General features: G+C 42.9%; 1 protein-coding gene across 2 annotated transcripts; it reads right to left on the reverse strand.

Annotated features, from left to right (window-relative positions):
• Nucleotides 1-1,708: 1,708 nt before the first annotated feature.
• LOC311105500 (vascular endothelial zinc finger 1-like) lies at nucleotides 1,709-19,377 on the reverse strand. 2 transcript variants are annotated; one of them, XM_084147670.1, is made up of 8 exons: nucleotides 19,318-19,377; nucleotides 16,683-16,742; nucleotides 10,929-11,731; nucleotides 8,721-8,790; nucleotides 8,273-8,438; nucleotides 6,383-6,427; nucleotides 5,893-5,961; nucleotides 1,709-5,648 (listed from the first exon to the last, which is right to left on the reverse strand). In XM_084147670.1, exons 1-8 carry the CDS (start codon nucleotides 19,348-19,350, stop codon nucleotides 5,326-5,328), a joined length of 1,569 nt encoding a protein of 522 aa, XP_084003796.1. In that variant the 5' UTR covers nucleotides 19,351-19,377; the 3' UTR covers nucleotides 1,709-5,325. The 2 variants fall into 2 exon arrangements, with proteins under 2 accessions (XP_084003796.1, XP_084003797.1); XM_084147671.1 differs by lacking the exon at nucleotides 5,893-5,961.
• Between the last annotated feature and the right edge of the window lie 2,452 nt (nucleotides 19,378-21,829).

The raw sequence follows: 21,829 nt of genomic DNA on the forward strand, positions 1-21,829 counted from the left end.
GCCCTCCTTTTCCTATAGTCCACGATCAGCTCCTATGTCTTGCTCACATTAAGGGAGAGGTTGTTTTCCTGGCACCACACTGCCAGGTCACTGACCTCCTCCTTATAGGCTGTCTCATTGTTGTCGGTGATCACTGTTGTGTCGTCAGCAAACTTAATGGTGTTGGAGTCGTGCTTGGCCACGCAGTCGTGGGTGAACAGGGAGTACAGGAGGGGACTGAGCACGCACCCCTGAGGGGCCCCCGTGTTGAGGATCAGCGTGGCAGATGTGGTGTTGCGGCTCGTCAGGAAGTCCAGGATCCAGTTGCAGAGGGAGGTGTTTAGTCCCAGGGTCCTTAGCTTACTATAAACTGGTTACCAATGTAATTAGAGCAGTTGCGTCGTGCATAAGAACAGCACTTAGCCGTGGTATATTGGCCATATACCACACCTCGTCAGGCCTTATTTATTGCTTAAATCACTATCAATATCCAAGTTCAACCAATATGTAATCATGATACACAATACAGAATGAGGAAAATATTTGGGGAAACTGTCAAGTGTAAATGTGTTTCTGAATGAGAAGTGACAAATGTGATGTGTTTCTTGGGACTTGAATGGATCCATTATGCTGCCACATGCCAGAGCCACAACACAAGCTGCAGAAGGACAGACACACAGCAGCTGCCAGGCTGCCACATGCCCAGGAGCAGAAGCCAAGGCATGGCACAGTTGACAGATGATGTATGTGTGGTGGTGCTGGTGGGAGAGTGAAGTGAGACTGCAAATGTACACTCACCGGACAGTTGATTAGGTACACCCATCTAGTACCGGGTCGGACCCCCCTTTGCCTCCAGAATAGCCTGAATTCTTCGGGGCATGGATTCTACAAGTCGGAAACGTTCCACTGGAATGTTGGTCCATGCTGACGTGATGTCATCATGCAGTTGCTGCAGATTGGACGACGGTACACCATTGACACCAGGCAGGATGGGTCCATGGCAATGTTTTTCGACTCAATTGTCCAATGTTGGTGATCGCGTGCCCACTGGAGCCACTTCTTGTTTTTAGCTGATACGAGTGGAACCCGGTGTGGTCCTCTGTTTCAATAGCCCATCCGTGACAAGGATCAATGAGTTGTGCATTCCAAGATGCTGTTCTGCACACCACTGTTGTACAGTGCCGTTATTTGTCTGTTAGCTTGCACAATTCTTGCCATTCTCCTTCCACCTCTCATTAACAAGCTGTTTTTTTGCACCCTTTTCGGTAAACCCTAGACACTGTCGAGCGTGAAAAGCCCAGGAGGGTGGCCATTTCTGAGATACTGGATCTGGTGTGCCTGGCACTGACGATCATACCATGCTGTCGCTTAGTTCACTCGTTTTGACTATTCTAACGTTCAACCGAACAGTAACTGAATACCTCAATGCCTGTCTGCCTGCTTTATATAGCAAGGCACCCATGACCATGAACTCACTATCGGAGTGAGCGATTTTCGTGAACGGGGTGAGTGTGTAAAGTCCCCACTCCTTCCTCTTCAGTCATGTTTATCTTTGCTTTCTAAATTACTTGGATCCACACTGACACGAACCTCATCCCCAGGCTAATGTGCACCGAACCAGATTACACTGACACTAATAGTAGTCTGGACCACAAAAAGACGTGACAAAAAAACTAGAATAGAATATTGTGTACAGTTCACACAAACAAAAACAGGCTGAGACCCCATCCAAGTTTCCAAGTTTAATTGATAAAAATAAAATGAGTGAAAAGAAAAGAAACACCCACACAATGTCGTCACCACACATACAGAGCATGGTTTGGCACAATACACCCCAAATCCTCTCAATATGCAAACAGAGGCACTTATCATTACACCATACTCCAATAGCACGCCAACTGTGAGCCAGGCAGTGTAGACACCTGAGGGGTAGGGGGGAGGAGGAACAAGAGAAATAAGAGTTATTAGAGAGAAAGAAAGAGAGACCTTTTAGGAAGTGTTGGGGGAGCCAAATGTAAATTCTGTCCTCCCTACACAGACTCCGCATGGACAGTCCACAATCATGTTTTATAGTTCTTTTATTTAGACAACCCAAATAAAAGGCACATAAAAACATTGCGCATACGTTTACAATTATTCTTGACAGACATTTAAAAAAAAAGTTGGAATGTTTTACCTTTCTGCTAATTAGAAAGCCTAGTCTTCGTATATACAAAATTACCATTGTTAATGTTCTAATACAAAAAGATTTATAAAAAGGTTATCTAGTTTTTTTTCCTTGCATGTGTCTATCATAACTAACATGTCCTCTGAACTAAATGCTTTTGTACAAAGATATACATTCATCAGCCTTCACAGGGCTCCAAGATCTTCCAATTCATAAATAAAATTGAGAAAGATCAGACCAACTTCTCTCTTCCAAAAATCTAAGTTAAGCCCAAAACTATCATTGCATTTTTAAAAATGTAGTGTCATTGCAAAAAAATTAAAGCATTTGGTTAAAAAGAAACTGATGGTGCATAAGAGTAACGGGCCTTTAAAAAATTACAGACCATGTTTTGAAATATGTTGATAACAGTTTAGAATGTTGCTTACAAAACACTTAATTCAATGTAGAGCATACAAAAAAATTATAATAATCACAACATTTCAATTTGGTTGAGGGGGCTGTCTAGCTCTTAGCCATCTGAAGAGTTAAGGCTTCCTTCACAAAACAAGTCCATCACCATAGACATTATGCCATCTGTGAGAGCACAAGCAGCGCCATTGAAGCCATCCATTCTGAAATAGTCAATTATTTTACTAACAACCTGCTGCTGCTGCTACTGCTACTACTACGAGGTGGTAAACAAACGTAAAGGGTGCATACTGCCACCTAGAGTGTGTTGTTTGAACATGTATAAACATTTACATTTACGTCATTTAGCAGACGCTCTTATCCAGAGCGACTTACAAAAGCCAAGGTAGGCAATTTACTGCCACCTGCAGTTATGGAACGTTTGCTCATGAGTATAATAATTCATTGGCTGATCCCCCCTGATGACCTGGATGGGATCATGTGATCCTGCCTTAACCTATAGGAAGTCCCACCCAGTCGACTACTTAAAAAAGTCCTCAATGGCGCTGCCTATACTAAAACGGGCTTTTGGCCACTAGTGTTGTCTAAGTCTATGTCCATCACGCATCACATCTTGAAGAGGAAGCAGAGGTGTGGAATAGTCTTGTTGTAAAGCAGTTCAGGCACACTAGTTACGGCCACTGCGGAAGGACAAATGACAAACATACACATACTTCAACAAAAAAAATGTAGTGTTTTCTTTCAGAAAAAAAAGTCAAGTCACTAGCCTTCTAATTACTTTTATTTTGACTCAACCCAAACTTGTACGAGCTCAAACGTCCACATGCAACATCGATGCAAGATCGATGGAAAGGGAATCCAATGCCAACAAGACCACAACGCCATTCCATTTCAGATTCAAGCAATTCTCTTGGGGCACTGTGTTGGCATGCATGCAATACTATCAAAGGCCTCAAACACCTTGCCGTTCCCAAGACAGAGACACAGGGAAGGCGAGGCCACTGACGAGGGCAGAAGTCTCTGAAGAACGTCCACCAGTTTGACGTTTGAACGAACCGCCTGTTCCCACCAAACCCATACAGCCTGATTTTGGGGTAATGGCTCACATCTGTGCCGTGTCGGCTACACATGCTTCAAAGAGTTCCTGCCAGTTGAAGGAGAGGCCTGTGTACTGAACGAACGTAGGCCCAGGCAGAGCCAGTAGGCACTGGGCTGGGGAAGGAAGCAGCCCTGTGACCCATAACCGTTGACCATTCAAGAACACATGTAGTGGACGCAGCCTCTCGTCTCTGCTTCCATTCTCGTTCAGGGCACCTTGGGCCCCAGATGGCAGTTTTGGTTCTACAGTAATATAATAAAAAGGACCTCAGAAGACAGAAAAACCTCAAACTAACCTGGGAAGTAAACTACGCAAAAGTAGTCCAATGGACGGCCATATTGACAATGATAAAGTAATTGCAGACCTGTGTTGAAGGACATTACTTTTTTGGGGACAGGCAAAGACAAAATAATAGCGTTCTAATATTTACAACGAGGGTACAAGGTCAACAAAGGTTGCGTGTTGACCTTAAATTGAGACTTTTACTCTCATCAAAAACGATGCTACTCTCAGTAAGGTTCCTGAGTAGAAGTTCATACTTATAAGATCCTAAACTTGAAATAAAAAATAAATAAAAGAGGGGGATAAAATGGCCCTACCAAAACCAAAACCTCTCCCAACATAACTATTTTCACAAAAAATGTTAGGTGAACTTTGTGACCTCCTTTTCAGCATAGTGTCTACTCTGCCACTAGGTGGCTCTGGTAGCCTCTACATTAAACAAGGCTCTCAGCCAACACTAATCATTTTGATTCTTGATAATACTGCTGTTTTCAGGACATTAACCCGGGGATATGCTTTCAGTGCGAGACATTTCCTCCTTGTGTTCCTGTAACATTACCACTGTAATGTCCTCCGGCTACTTTATGAAGTCATCTAAAACACACCTGACAACTATTCATTAAAAAAACTAACAAAAACCATGTATAGGTTTACAGTATCCAGCAGTGAGAAGTGACCGTTTTCCAGAGATGGCGTCAGGACCTGGGAAAGCTCACCTTATGTAGTCAAAGGCATTGGCCTAAGATACAACTGTGGTGCCTTTGAAACATTTTTCCCCCAGAAAAATCACCATTCTGCAAAATGGTAGCCTTCGTCCCTTCTGCTGTACTTAACTCCTTACAATGCATACAACTATTAAATACTGATTAGCAGGCTATAATAATAATAACAAAAAAAAGAAAACTAATATAAAAACCATCTGCTCTGTAAGAGAGCATTTAAAAACATGAATACCAGCAATACATTTCTGTTACAGTTTCATTCCAATGCCAAATATGCAGGTATGTTCTGACGCAAGGCATAACTCATTGTTTGTTTACGTCAGGCATCCACTTGGTGCATCATCACAAAGCTCCATTCCTCCTTCCGAGACTTCACATGACTTCCAGGACTGTCCTCCTACCGGCGGTTAAAAGGAAATAAAATGCACCCGCATCTACAGGGGCTGACCAGTCCACCTCTCATCATGCTGCAGCCAGACGGACAGACAGACGGGTACAGCGTCCAGCTAGCCCCCCACACTACACCTCTGCTACAACATCATCTATAGTACTCCTGATAAGGAGGAAGGTCTGCTAAAGTAAGGGAGGAGGAGGAGGTTTGGGGGTAGAAGAGAGGTGGGAGGGGTTGATAAAGAGATGCTAACCAGGGGCCAGGGAAGGGGTTACTACCAGGGAGGGGAGGAAGGCAGGACCTGGGAGAGAAAAGGCATGCTATCCATGGGCCGCATGGCGATGTTGAGCGGCCCGGTTATATTCATGGGCATCCCAGAGGTGATGGCCACAGGGTGGGCTATATTCATGGGCCCGGTGATGGTCACTGGGTGATGCAGGTTGATCGGAGAGGTGATGTTGACTGTGCTGGTGGTGATGTTCATCTGGGCGGCGATGGTTACCGGGTTGCTGGCGTTGCCACGGTTCATTGCTGAGGTGATGGCGGCAGAGTTGGTGACGGGTGTCACCGAGCCAGAGTTGTGCACGTTGTTAGAGTCTGAGGAAAGACGAGAGGGAGGGAAGGAAAGACGAGAGGGAGGGAAGGAAAGACGAGAGGGAGGGAAGGAGCCAAAGAAAGACAGAATGAGCTGGATGATCGCTCCTAACAAGCCATTTAGGATAGCCCCAAACTCCACAGGGTTAGAGGGGTCGAGGTTTGAGTCACTGCAACAGTCAACCCACACACACATTAAAATGATTAGACATGATAAAACAAAATGGTAGGATTCTTATGAACCTACCTTGAAAACGAGAGATGTCCATAAGGACTTGGAACGAGTTATTTAAGATCTCTCCTACCGTCAACTCACCTGAGGGGGCAATTCAAAAAGCAGGATCAATGTGCTAGCCAGCTAACTTTCAGCTAAAATTCAGAAACACTTTATTTCATACTATAGTCAACTTTAAATGGTATGGTATAATTCACTCAATACTTTCAACAACCCATATTCCACTTAAACCTTCTGAGTTGTAATTTAAGGTTTATCAAAGTTATTTGGCTAGCTAACTTATTGATCCTGCTTAATGAAATAAAACCCTGATACCTGAATAACCATAACACACACAAGCATCAGCAACGACTTGGTTGGAAAACCACTAGAACTACACAAGCTAGGCTAGAAGACAGATCTGTAGTGGAAAATGGGCCACTTCAATGCATAAGTAAGTATTTAGCTACAAATTTGGAGGGGTTGGGATCGGGATGGGTTTTGGCTTTAGTTACTAGATTACCTTTTCGTAGGCCTGAGTGGTGGTTCCACTGCCAGTCACTTTGCCCTATTCAGAGATACAGACAGATAGGGGTTACATTGATTGACAGGACTGATTGGGACAGGTCATCATTTGGTCCTGCGTGCCAGCAGAGCATATGGGGACAAAGGTCATTGGGTTAGATACACGAAGGGCCAATCATATGGCCTTCTACCAAGTAGTAAAATGTTTATAGCACGTCGTAGCTGGTGGGGAGAAAAAAATAGATTTGTTGTATAATGTATGCGTACCCATTTACCCATTTTATTGTAAAATGAATAGGGTCTGCTGAACTATAGATTTTGCCCTTGCTATTTTAGAGTGATCAATCCTATGACAAATGCATCAGTGATCTTATTTCTTTCAAACTGGACTTTAAACACCCATAAGTGGAGGTTTGACAAACCAACGAGAGAGCAGACATCATAAACCTCAATTTCAACAGCTGACAGACAAACAAGATACCCAGAGTCTGCAAACAGACCCATCAACACTTATTGAGAGGATATTAAATTATTTATTTGGTCGAGTCGCATATCGCATTTGAATGACTTGCATTGCTGCACTAGTTTGCTATGTGCGTCAAATGAATTGAACTTGCAAAGCCCTTCAAATTTAGACCATCTCCTAAAAGATTTTTTGCTACAGGATATCGATTTCTGTCAGCAGATACTTGTCATCTCCACCACACATGTAAACAACTGGCCAACCAGACCGGGCCGGCCTGCGGGTGGGCCCCAGCAAACAGACATTATCAGGATATTACGCCATGAATGAGTGGCAACGACACAGTCCTTGTCAGTTGTGGACTGTTGTGGAGTACATTTGAATCTGTAAGTCAATTTGTTGTGGTGCTGCAATGAAGGAGATGAATGTCCATGAAAATGGCCAACATAAAATAGGCCTATTCCTAAACATTCTTTATCCTGACCCAAATATATTGGAATCAAATACATCCAGACATGGGTCACTCTCCACTCCATTTCATGATTTCGTGACTCTAGAGAAAGGTCCGAAATCTGACGACAACTTCTAAAACCTGTGGTGTATTCATTACGGAAACCGTTTAACGTTTAAGAATCAAACAGATCAAAATGAGAGTTTCTATTGGACAAATTCAGTTAGGTCCCTCCACATTTCATTCAATTTGCTTCCATTTAAGAAACGTTTAGCAACAGAATCGTTGGAATGAATACACCCCTGACAACGTGCTTTGTGCCTGCCTTTTGTGTATAGTTCACCACAGAACAATAATATGCCATTTAGCAGACGCTTTATCCAAAGCGACTTACAGTGATGCGTGCATACATTTTTGTGTATGGGTGGTCCCGGGGATCGAACCTACTACCCTGGCGTTACAAGCGCCGTGCTCTACCAGCTGAGCTACAGAGGACCAGCTGAGCTACGAAGGAGTGTTGAGTGGACTCCTCCCACTCAACACTCCTTCGTTTAAGAAGAGGGGAATAGCCTCTTTCAGGACTGCCAAGCGTGAAAATCAACATGCACCTCTAGCCGCACAAGAGTAAGATGTTACTTCGCACCAAGTCACTGTGGTTATGATACAATATCCTTCACTGGTTACTAATAATTTTGCTCAAAGAAACACATCACCGTTTACTGAGAACTTGATGTCTGAAAGGGAGACCTGCACTCTCCAATATTGGAAATAACAGGGGGAGGAGCTAATGTCTCTAACAATGCATGGGGTGCTTTCAGCATAAAGACAGGGACGGAATAAGTACCTAAAGTATTTTTAAGAAAACAAATACGATTTAATACCTAGGTCTGGAGGACCCCAGGCTAGGTGTGGCTGAGGGGAGAGAGGGAGGGAGTGGAGGAGGAGAAGAGAGTGGTGGAGGCTGCCTTGCGTACCTTTATTACAGGGGTTGTTGAAGCTGGCTTGGCCGTGGGTCTTCAGGTGGCTGGTAATGTAGGCGGCGCTCAGCATCTTGCCACAGATGTTGCAGGTCACCTTGCCCTCGTGTCGGATCATGTGGGACCGCAGGCGGTCTTTGGTGGCGAAAGCAGAGGTGCAGGCCTGGGGAGGTATACAGGGACAATGAGGGGGATATTAGACTATACAATCTCACTCACTCTCTCTCGGTCTGTCTGTCTAAACTGCAGACATGTCTGCATCTTGAAGATTCAGGAGAGATTATATTTTACAATTGGGAGATAGGATAATTTTATTACGCTTAATCCAACAAACCAGGAGTGAATGTGCGGGATAGGAGCATGAACATAAACAGGGAGGGTGGAGTCCCGGAGGGAACATAAACAGGGAGGGTGGAGTCCCGGAGGAGGATGCCTGGCTTCTTACCGTTACTTGGCATTTGAAGGGTCTCTCTGAGGAATGAACATGCTTCACGTGACAGCTTAGATGGTCAGGCCTGCAGGGGGAGAGAGGACACAGAAGAACACAGGCATTTTAAAACCTGGTATAGTAGCTACAACACAGGTAGAGTTTCATCATTCACTCCATACAGTGACAGTAGCTGGGGCTGCACACACTACTACACCGTTGACACTTGATTCAATTAACAAAATGGGCCAACAAAAGGTCGCAGGCAAATGACAAATGCTCTGTGAACCCACTGTCTTCAATTATGCAAATTGTATCAAAGGCTTTTACTGTGGATGTTTTATTTATTAAATGAATGAATGTTAGTCTCATGGCGGGCCATATTTGACCCATGGGACACAAGCTATTAGAGCATCAATCCACTACTACACCCCTCCCAAATGCATTCTTTCCACCAAATAAATGATCTATGTTCTTGCAACAAGACCAGAGAGTTATTCAGTTGAGCCACACCCAAAAATTATCAGAGGGATGGAATTTAGACATATTTCAAAATCTAGCTAGAAGTCTATTTTACAACATGACAGAAAATCATATCTGTTCTACAGTATACCCTGGAGAAGACAATTATCTGACAACCACAGCCGTTCGTCTGTTGCTCAGTTGTCCTCGTCTGCCCTTACTAAGCCATACTAGTGAAAATGTAGCTACTGGACAAACGCAGCCAGAGTGTGGCTTGAACATGTCTCTAAGGAGGCGGTTTCACACTAGCAGGGTTTTTGTGATGGCGAGCAGGAGTCCAACCCCATCTCCTCAGGAAGCTGAAAAGCTCATCTCTCCTCCCACTCAACACTCCTTCGTTTAAGAAGAGGGGAATAGCCTCTTTCAGGACTGCCAAGCGTGAAAATCAACATGCACCTCTAGCCGCACAAGAGTAAGATGTTACTTCGCACCAAGTCACTGTGGTTATGATACAATATCCTTCACTAGTTACTAATAATTTCGCTCACAGAAACACATCACCGTTTACTGAGAACTTGATGTCTGAAAGGGAGACCTGCACTCTCCAATATTGGAAATAACAGGGGGAGGAGCTAAATCAATGATTAGAAATCAGACCAGTCAGTGAGTCAGAACACTACCATTGGCCTTGGGAGCTGCAGGAGTGACACTGGAGACCCAGGACCATCTCTTCTGGTGCTGTCTGGCCCCTGCAGCCGTCTCCCTGTCCCGTGCTGACATCCCTGAGAGGGGGGACACGAGGGACTACTATGTGACGCACGCAAAGCTCCAGATACTGTTTATATACATGGTGGGGCACTGCTTGCATGTCATGAGCCAGTACTAGGGTCTGAACGGAAACTGCGTGGGGCATCGGTAATCATGGCCAAGCTTCATAATGCTACGCACAAACAAGAGGTGGTCCAGAACAACAATTAAGGACACTGTCTCATAGGGATACCATATAAATAGGCCTTCCGGTGTGTGATTTTAGGCATTCAAATTATACTCCACCTTTGGTTCTTTGCTTGGGGAATTTCATTCAAAGTGGAAATTGTACATAATACACCTTTTGGCTATGTGCATTAAAGCATCATAGTGAGAACACACTAGTATGCAAAGCAACGTTCCTAAATTCCTATCGATTGAGACTGATTAACCAGTCCAATTCAATTACATTCCAACACGTGGGGATTTCCCAAATTACAATTAATCACACCATTAAATTATTAGGCTACTGACCACTGAATATCAATTTCAAGTGGAATGTTTTTACCCAACAAAGCCCGCCATCATCCATATCATATTCATCTAGGTCTGCATGTGACAGTCTTCAGTAGGTGCAGCCCAACAAAACAACCTGCCCTCTTCTAGCCTTTATGGCTTTTTTAACTGTAATTTAGGCTTCTTCTTCTACAACATAAAGTCCTATCCTGTACATAAATGTATCCGATTCTGAATAAAGACGACTTTTGAAAAGGTGTAATATTGCCCTCCTCTTGCTTTTCCCCCACAATCAGGAAATATATTTGGGGCCCATTGAAATGGAAGCAGTGGAAAAATGGATGACCTTCACACAGTGGTGGTAACGGTAAGAAATGTGTGAAATTCCAACGAACCTTACACAGAATGCATTATTGACAATTACAGCTCAACATCATGTACTATGAACAATAACATTATGGACAAAAAAATGTTTGTAGTAAGTTGAATTGCGTCACGCACCTGGAGAAGCCCTTCCCACAGACAGAGCAGATGTAAGGTTTGTGAACGCCCCCGTCGTGCGAGCGCACGTGGTAGGTCATGCGGTCCTTCCTCTTAAAGCGCTGCTGGCAGATGGGGCACTCGAAGGGCTTCTCGTCTGAGTGGGACAGCTTGTGACGGTTCAGGTGGTAGACGTCACGGAAGGCCTTGCCACACATCTCACAGCCATGGTTCTTCTTCACAGGCTTGGCAGGCTTCTTGGGCTGGCTCTGCTGCTGCTGCTGCTGATGCTGTTGATGCTGGTGCTGCTGGGAAACCATGGTGGGAGACATGATGCTGGAGCCCGTGGAGGCAGAGGTTGTGGCCGTGGTGAGGATGCCAGCGATGGTGGAAATGTAAGAGGGCTGGCCGCCGCTGTTCTCGCGCTGCGGCACCGTGGAGATCATGGGCACCATGGTGGGCGCCGTCTGTGGCTTCTTGGGACGAGACACCATCTTGACGCCCGTATGGCAGGACTCGTGCCGTCTGAGATGGTAACTGTCCCGGAAGGCCTTGTTGCAGTATCCGCAGATGAAAGGCGTTTTGGACTTGGGCTCTTTCTTCACCACAGCAACGGGACCACCGCCTCCTCCTCCTCCTCCTCCTCCCGTCCCACTGGCCACATTGTCCTTGAGGAGCTCAGCGACGCTGACCGGGGGCTTCTGGTCCAGGAGGATGGGCATCACAGGCTTCTGGTCCACAGGTTCTGGTCCTCCTGACTGGAGGAGAGGCAGCAAGCTGTTCTGGGCCACCTGGTGTTGGTGATGCAGGGCTTCATTGGCCTGCTGGAAGGACAACACAAAGACAGCCATGCAGAAGCACATCAGTACACAGTCTACAGTCAGTCAGTTACACCCTGAAAGCTACTACCGCTGCATGTAACAGAGAGAGAAAGTGAGAGAGACCTTTTCCTGACTGCTCAAGAGAGGTGAAACTGACTGCCTTGTCAGCAGAACTACTGCTGTTTCCAAAATGTGCTTACAAGTGTAATCTAGTGCTGGGGATGACAGTAAAACAGAACTTCCCATTTTTCAAAGGAGTGAGCAGAGTATGACAATTTGATTAACTTTTCTTATTTGAAGAGTCCATTTGGTTGTAAGCTTCCATTTTACAGATGCGGTTGATGTATTTCATGAACTAAGCTATACTACTCAAACGCTTTTCTGGTGACATCTAAGGGTAGCCTTGTGGGTGACGTTGAGGCTTGAGGTTCAAAAAGAGGTTGCTCAATTTCTGCCATTATTCTATGTCTTCCCCTGTGCCATTCAGGTAGCCAAATTACTACTACTACTACTACTACTACTACTACTACTACTACTACTACTACAACCCCGGCCCTGTCTGCATGAATACTGCGTTCTAAGAAGAAGGTCAGGCTTTAACAGAGGGACAGCCATTAAGTTATCAGAAATAGAAAGGGAGTCATTTCCAGCCAGGGCATCTGAGCCCCTCAGAAAAAACAAGAGTGCAGCCCTGATGAATGTGGTGTGAGAGGAGGGTTAGGAGAGGAGAGTTAGGAGAGGAGGAGAAGAGGGTTAGGAGACGAGTAGAGGGTTAGGAGACAGCTGTTCAAGGTGCCATATAACTAATAAGACACAGGAGAGGCAGGAGAGGATTTCAACTCTGAGATTTGAGCTCAGTGGGTGATGTAAAGTCAGTTATGTCGTAACAGAATATGACATGAACAATATACAGTACACCAACGTACACCTTACCAACTGCATACATACAATGAATCGGCAGGTTCGTTTCACTTTGTAGATTTACGTCTCTTGACCTTTTCACCAAACTCTTGAGTTTCTTGAACTATGATGATGACTAAATCTGGTATTGTACACCCAAAGTATTTAACTCGAGATCTGCTCAAACGAGTCCTTCAGAGATTGACACACAAGTCTACATACACAAGTAGCAGGCTACACACACACAGAGAGAGAGAGAGATCCCTGCCACTCAATAATCTAAATATGTTGCATGTAAGGTGATCTCCTGTGGGGATTTAGATTCCCCCCCCCCCCTTCTCCTCTACTGGCACAGCATCTAACACGGGACAACCTGTATGTTAGCTAACTATACCTAATAAAAAGCTGGAGCTGGAGCACGCCCAGAGAAAATTATTTTGTGTAGAGGTGCTGACTAACGGCGAATAAACTAAGCTATAAAAATAAATAAAGAGTCGCACTCTGTATATATAAACTCCCAGTCATTTATTGGGTAAAACACCACACTCTGTATATATAAACTCCCAGTCATTTATTGGGTAAAACACCACACTCTGTATATATAAACTCCCAGTCATTTATTGGGTAAAACACCACACTCTGTATATATAAACTCCCAGTCATTTATTGGGTAAAACACCACACTCTGTATATATAAACTCCCAGTCATTTATTGGGTAAAACACCACACTCTGTATATATAAACTCCCAGTCATTTATTGGGTAAAACACCACACTCTGTATATATAAACTCCCAGTCATTTATTGGGTAAAACACCACACTCTGTATATATAAACTCCCAGTCATTTATTGGGTAAAACACCACACTCTGTATATATAAACTCCCAGTCATTTATTGGGTAAAACACCACACTCTGTATATATAAACTCCCAGTCATTTATTGGGTAAAACACCACACTCTGTATATATAAACTCCCAGTCATTTATTGGGTAAAACACCACACTCTGTATATATAAACTCCCAGTCATTTATTGGGTAAAACACCACACTCTGTATATATAAACTCCCAGTCATTTATTGGGTAAAACACCACACTCTGTATATATAAACTCCCAGTCATTTATTGGGTAAAACACCACACTCTGTATATATAAACTCCCAGTCATTTATTGGGTAAAACACCACACTCTGTATATATAAACTCCCAGTCATTTATTGGGTAAAACACCACACTCTGTATATATAAACTCCCAGTCATTTATTGGGTAAAACACCACACTCTGTATATATAAACTCCCAGTCATTTATTGGGTAAAACACCACACTCTGTATATATAAACTCCCAGTCATTTATTGGGTAAAACACCAACATGTCGGCATCACTGTGGGTCACCCTGAAGAAGGCTCAGTGATCCCGAAACGTTGGTGTTTTACCCAATACATTTTAGAACACCTACTCATTCAAGGGTGTTTCTTTATTTTTACTATTTTCTACATTGTAGAATAATAGTGAAGACATCAAAACTATGAAATAACACATTTGGAATCATGTAGCTGTTCTTGCCATAATATGGACTTGGTCTTTTCCCAAATAGGGCTACCTTCTGTATACCCCCCCCTACCTTGTCACAACACAACTGATTGGCACAAAAGTATTAAGGAAATATATATTCCACAAATTAACTTTTAAGAAGGCACACCTGTTAATTGAAATGCATTCTAGGTGACTACCTCATGAAGCTGGTTGAGAGAATGCCAAGAGTGTGCAAAGCTGTCATCAAGGCAGAGGGTGGCTATTTGAAGAATCTCAAATATATTTTGATTTGTTTAACACTTTTTTGGTTACTACATGATTCCATGTGTGTTATTTCATAGTTTTGATGTCTTCACTATTATTCTACAATGTAGAAAATAGTCAAAATAAAGAAAAACCCTTGAATGAGTAGGTGTTCTAAAACTTTTGACCGGTAGTGTATATACACACACACACACAGTGTGCAACTCTTTATTTATTTTTAAAGCTAACTATACCTACCTAAATCTCAACACAGGATCATCCACATAACTGGATGCCTTAAGACAGGTGCTCAGGGAAATTTTAGCACTTACGTGTGGTGGCAGAACTACAACTGAATATGATGCAAGATGGAGGAGCATGACTTGGCACCACAAGGAACCTTTGCCACCATTTGTTACTCACAAAACTACATTATATTGACAAAAATGGTGAACTAGGGAAACAAATATTGTCCAGAATGGTTGCTTTGACCAATTGGACAAGTTCAGGTAGTTTCTCATCTACTTCAACATTTCCTCCCATGTCGCGCCTCCTGAACACGGTATCCATCTGCAATGACGAGCAACTAGCCCCTTTACTATTCAGAGCCGTTTTGAATGGCGGTAACAGAACCTACCAATGCTAATTGTTTGAAATGAAACTTTTGTCGTGTCTCAGGGTGTGTTGTAATATGCTGCTTACACATCTGCTATAAATATCCCTTTTGGAGCAATTTCACACCACTTTCATGTGGTGCTGTGGGCGCAGGCTGGTTGAGGCATCATACTCTCAAACTACTTACACCCCCCAAATCACATTCATCACACTGGCTTATATAACCTACTACAGCAATGAACCATCCGTAATTAAAACATTACAACATTTAAATATTTCCTTTAACAAACACTAAATTAGGAAATGTTTCAATAATGACCTACTAATAATCATACACTACCCAAAATGTTGCTGATTGTCTATTGTTTTGCAGTGGTTGAAAAACATGTAGCAGTGTAACGAAAACTGACAAGGTAACAAAAAATTACCCAACACTGGTAGCTAATAGAGCAGTGTAAAGAGGACAGCTGCAGGCATTGTCCAATTGGTCATGGCAGCTCCCAAAGAATGGGTGGGGGGGCGGGGGGTTTATGAATATTTTTGGTTGGTGCGTGAATAGAGTTTCACATTGTAACCAGCAACCTTCCAACGGGCCGACCAAAGACACCACGATTGAGACGACCTTGTTATTTTCCGTAATCACCATAGGGCAGAGTTAAAGAGCTGACCCCTGGGCTTTCAGGTTCAGCCAAGCATCCCAATACGGTCAGCCAGGCAAGCAAGGGATGGGGTCTGGGCTGGGGGAGTCGGAAAAAAATCCAAAATTGTGTTCCTTTTTCTTTATGCCCTTTTGTGGAGCCGTAGAGGACACAAATCCAAGCAGTGATGCACTTACGGCCCTCAGGGGGGCCTTTGTGACACCAGTCCTGCCTGATTTGGGGATTCTGTTCAGCTGGCGGACGCTGCAGACTGTTTAGTGAGTTACCACAGGCAGCCGTGCTTTGGGGAATGGGAGAAAAACAGGGTGCAGTCACAGGGTGTTGTGTCCCCTTTTTGTCCTCTGTCCACACTGTAGTTGGATCCAGACTGGAATTCTTACCACCATTAGCATTTCTTCTAGCTGTGTGTGTGTGTGTGTGTGTGTGTGAGACAGCGAGGCTCTCAGACTCAGACACACAGACACACAGGGAGCTGAAGCCCGCTGTGCCTTCACGCTGCTCTGATGATTTTGATACAAATCCACTCTGAAGGCTGAGGTCATTCCAAGATAAATTGTGTTGAAATGGAGTTGGGGGCGTGGAAAATAACAAAAAAATTGCAACAAATAAAAGCAGCCTGTTCTGTTGTTAATTCAGTCAGATGTGGTGGTGGGGTTTTAAAATGATGGAGGAGAATCTCATTCACCACAATACTAATCTGTTTAGATATCAGACAACAAGGACCCAAGAAGGCAGCCTGCCATTTGCTCAGACAAGAAGTGCCCAATTTATTTTACGATCCCAGAAACAACAGTAATAGTTAAAATATATTGGTATTGCTTGTGTTCTGACAAAACTTGATAAAACACACTCAATGTCTGGCACCAACCTGCATGAGGGAAGCAACAGGATCTGAGTGTTAACCCTGAAACCAGGACTAGATCTTGACTACACTTCATGTGCAGAAAACCTGTGATTGTTTTTTTACAGGGACATTTTACTATGGAGGACATGAACTTACTCTGATCCCTGTGTAGTAGTCCCTACGTGGATTCCCTGGAACCATGGGACCTACAGAAGACTAATACAAAAGAAAAGGAAAATACTGGGCTTGTTAATAATATGTTAACATTAACAGTAAAACAAAACCCTATTACGTATTGTCTTAGGGGAATCCTAAAATGTAAGTTTGTCCTAAATCGGGAGAAAAGAAATGAGTCATTTTCATCTGATTCAGGAGGATTACGAGAATACTATTATTGAGAGCTGCATAGCTTGACAACCTCCCCCCCAGCATAACCTCCGACCTTACAGAACAGTAACAAGTGACGCAGACTCATTAGACGCTTCATCAAATCCAGCGAATCAAACGGAGCCTCCAAATAACAACTACTTAGTTTCCATTTTCCTCCACTGCTCCATCACACCAGCTTCAGGTATTTGTACCTTGTTAGCCACAAAATAAAACCATTATCAAGGGTCCCTGGCTCACGCCAATTAACTGGCAACAGCTGCACCTCTCCAGCGCTGAGGGAAAGGAACTATATAGGCCTACCACTATGGCTGCAATATGATCAGGTGGAGTAGGGAAGGGAAAAAACTAGTGGCAACTTGGTTTGAGGACATACATTTTCAACACTGGTGTTCACATTTGACCTGGGATTGGGACACTACGTAGTAGACCGTTTGAGATGATGTTGTGAAGAATAAGGGTCTTCAAAGATCCAATTAATCTAATAATTTAACTGACACTGCATTTTGTAATGTATCTTAGGTGGCCAGATAGATAGGACAGTAAAAGTTACATACATGCCCCCTGGGAGAAATAGCCTGTTCCCCTTAAGCTAATGAGCCACATTCCAGGAAAAGAAATTATGACTGATGTGGTTTCCCATATTCAGACAGACATAGAGGATGTTTCAAATGTCTAGGCTTACATATTCTGGATTCTCAAATGCAATTCCCTTCAGGTGTGATGGAAAGAGAGCTCTTTTCAAGATCTAGCCGACACACGTGACTGCTGGTGGATGAATTCCCAGTGGTTACATAATGTCTACAATCTATGAATGTAGTGTACCTGGCAAGTTGACTGCTTTCGTGTTTTCTATCTCCATCAAAGTCTCTCCTTGTTTTGTTTTTTGACTGGTGCCCTATGTACATAGTCATTGAACACCGGTCACTTTAATAAATGTTTATATGCTGTTTAACCCACTTCATATGTATATACTGTATTCTAGTCAAGGCTCATCCTATAAAACTACAGCTGTACACATATGTTCTACTCATACTGTCCATTATGTCTATACACACACCATCATATACATATATTATATTCCGCACTCTGCCATTACTCATCGTGATATTTCTTAATTTTGTGGGATTTGTGTATATTGTTTTTTTAATTGTTAGCACCTTTGGAGCTAGAAACACAAGCATTTTGCTGCACCTGCGATAACATCTGCAAAATATGTGTACAAGACCAATCAAATTTTATTAGATGTTTAACGTCTTGTTACAAGCACACATCAGTAAATACTACAACTTCTCTGCATGGACATAGTGCAACAAGAGGATCGGTTTTTACATGGACAACTTTTCACCTTCTACTAACAGAAAGAGTAGAAAATGCATTTTTGCTACACATTTTAAGGTGCAAGTTGTGTATTGCTCAGAATGCTGTAACCTTGTCCAGGAATTCTGATTATGTATAGATTGGATATAGGTACTTAATAAAAAACGACGTTCTTTGGATTTCAATGAGCCAAATACAATAGCCATTGATGACTATCCCTATAACTGGTTTGCAACTTAAATCGCACCAAAGGCAGACAACTAAGGACGTGAATATCCTCTGCAAACTGCATAATAGATATCTCAGACATAGGGCAGAGGGGTTACAAATGATCAGTAGTGCAAGAATTAGCTAGCAGCAGATTACTGCATAGTTTAAATTCTTTCTCCAACCCGCGGTTACATATTTTGGGATGAGGAAAAGGGGGGGAAAGTTTAGAATCGGAAGTGCGGGGTATTCCCTCCTCGTGCCCAGCATGTAAACGAGTGCGATTTGCTAAAAGTAGAACATAATTCAAATCGCATCAAAACTTGTAACCAAAATCACTGACCGCGAAAATGAAAGCAGTTTTCATGCCACATTTCCTCGCTGGCTAGCATGGCTCGCCGCTGGAGGTGGGGATTGTTCTCCTTCTTTGAGGCTAGCTACAGCTAGCTAGTTAGCATTCTAACTAACCAACGCGCGGGCATGATCACTTTGCTAGCTTGCTTGCTTTTTCTATTTAGCTAAGTGGGGGCCAATTCAATTTATCCGGTATTTATAATAAACATGCATTGGCGGATTTGGACTAAAATCTAAAAAACTGGGGGGGAGACCGAACAGATTCCCCCCCCACCCCCTCGAGCGTCATCCGTATACCTCACAGCTGGAAGTCTGGGATTGATGTAGTGAGCTAGCGAGCTAACGTTCGCTCGTTTATCGGATTGCTCATAGGCTAGCCAATATTAGCTAACGCTACCATTGTTTTGCTTGAATAGCTCTACTAGAAATCCACGTTTAAAATCACCAGGGGCAACGATGCATTATACATGTAGTAACATTTAGATGTAGTTAATCAAATTTACTACTCAGATGTGACACTTACCTGGAATAAAAATGTACTCCAGCTCGGTTCCATTGCAACACTTAAAATCTGCAGGAAACCTAGACGGAATCTGCAACAAAGCAGCTAAACATGGCAGCTGCTACAACTTCCTGTAACCCTCCGGGCTGAACCATTTCTAGTCGACGTTTATGGGGCGTTAGATATTTTTCACAAATTAACATATTGTAAATTGACTTGTATTAAAATATTGTTGCTATAAAACGTGTTTCTAATACCAATGTACTGGAAAACGATTGAATGGTATATAATGTGGCGCGTCAATCAACAATAAAATATGTTCGACATGGAACGTGTTCCCCCATTTGTCGCGCTTAACTAGTCCATTAGAGCGCCTTCCAGAGATGGAATAAAAGTAAATCATTTTCAATATGCCATCGTCGAAGATGGTAACTGGTTGTGTCTTTATATATCATTACATTGTGTTACAAAACAAACACTAGGGAAAAAGCAACATGTTATTTCTATACAGTTTAGCTACTATTTGTCAACCCCTTCAAATCTAATTTTAAGAAATCCTTTCAAGATTTGCTGGGATTGCAAAATATTGCAACATATGCATAACATTAATTTATTTAACAGATATGTTTTCTAAAAATGTGCTCAGCACCTACCTTCTTCGTCAATTATCTGATAACCACCATGGCCTTGCTCTATGAAATGATGATGAATTACTTACATAGACTTATACAATAATCACTTACCACAGCAGTCACTTCTAAATATATCAGTGAAACAATTAAACGTAGATTTTTTTTTCTTCCAGATTGCATTTGGTTACTGCCATATCAGGTTGCTATGTTGCTCTCAGGAAAAAAGGGAATTGGGAAGATTCCATACCAAAACAGGAATGTCGTAAAATTTAAGAGTAAATGTATCACTTCCTACTGTATATAAGATTAAAAATCAATGCACACACTCAATAGTTCACAGAAAACCCAGACACATTTCCAAACACAGTGATTGACACCCATTCAAATCAATGATTTGGTCATGCAGCCCAGGGCTTGGGCATCCAATTCAAATATTGCAAGTCAGACGCAATCAAATCTGATGCAGCACTCCATCACTCTACTTCTTGGTAAAATAGCCCTTACACAGCCTGGAGGTGTGTTGGGTCATTGTCCTGTTGAAGAACAAATGTAAATCCCACTAAGCCCAAACCAGATGGGATGGCGTATCGCTGCAGAATGCTGTGGTAGCCATGCTGGTTAAGTGTGCCTTGAATTCTAAATAAATCAAAGACAGTATCACCAGCAAAGCACCCCCACACCATCACACCTCCTCCTCCAGGCTATATGGTGGGAACTACACATGCAGAGATAATCCATTCACCCACACCGCGTCTCACAAAGACACGGCGGTTGGACCCAAAAAATCTCAAATTTGGACTCCAGACCAAAGGACACATTTCTCCTTTCTAATGTCCATTGTTTGTGTTTCTTGGCCCAAGCAGGTCTCTTCTTATTATTGGTGTCCTTTAGTAGTGGTTTCTTTGCAGCAATTCGACCATGAAGGCCTGATTCACACAGTCCCCTCTGAACAGTTGATGTTGAGATGTGTCTGTGACTATAACTCTGTGAAGCATTTATTTGGGCTGCAATTGCTGAGGCTGGAAACTCTAATGAACTTATCCTCTGCAGCAGAGGTAACTCTGGGTCTTCCATTCCTGTCGTGGTCCTCATGAGAGCCAGTTTCATCATAGCAATTGTTGGCTTTTGCGACTGCACTTGAAGAAACTTTCAAAGTTCTTGAAATGTTCCGTATTGACTGACCTTCATGTCTTAAAGTAATGATGGACTGTTGTTTCTCTTTGCTTATTTGAGCTGTTCTTGCCATAATATGGACTTGGTCTTTTACCAAATAGGGCTATCTTCTGTATACCCCCCCCCCCACACACACACACACCTTGTCACAACACAACTGATTGGCTCAAACGCATTAAGAAGGAAAGAAATTCCACAAATTAACTTTTAAGAAGGCGCACCTGTTATTAATTGAAATGCATTCCAGGTGACTACCTCGTGAAGCTGGTTGAGAGAATGTCAAGAGTGTGCAAAGCTGTCATCAAGGCAAAGGGTGGCTATTTGAAGATTCTCAAATTTAAAATATACTTTGATTTGTTTAACACTTTTTTGGTTACTACATGATTTCATATGTGTTATTTCATAGTTTTGATGTCTTCACTATTATTCTACAATGTAGAAAATAGTCAAAATAAAGAAAAACCCTTGAATGAGTAGGTGTGTCCAAACTTTTGACTGGTAGTGTTATTCTACTAGGCTTGCTCAAACCTGCTGCATATATGGTCCACTGGCAAGACACGCCTGTGACTTTAGAATGACGCATGCTTTTTTCTTTCTCCTTAGCTTCCCGTTAAAACGGGACATCAGAACAACCACACCAGAGTCAGCACAGAGCACAACAAGGAATGTCTCATCAACATCTCTAAGTACAAGTTCTCCCTCGTCATCAGTGGCCTCACGAACATACT

The sequence above is a fragment of the Coregonus lavaretus genome, assembly GCF_964263955.1.
Source record: "Coregonus lavaretus genome assembly, chromosome: 30".
Lineage (NCBI taxonomy): Eukaryota > Metazoa > Chordata > Actinopteri > Salmoniformes > Salmonidae > Coregonus > Coregonus lavaretus.

Coding starts and splice junctions, on each gene's coding strand:
- LOC311105500 (XM_084147670.1), bottom strand. CDS start 19,350: ATGGAACCGAGCTGGAGTACATTTTTATTCCAG. Junction 8,791..10,928: donor TGTGGGAAGGGCTTCTCCAG/GTGCGTGACGCA, acceptor CTCCCCCTGCAG/GCCTGACCATCTAAGCTGTC. Junction 8,439..8,720: donor CCTTCAAATGCCAAGTAACG/GTAAGAAGCCAG, acceptor ATACCTCCCCAG/GCCTGCACCTCTGCTTTCGC.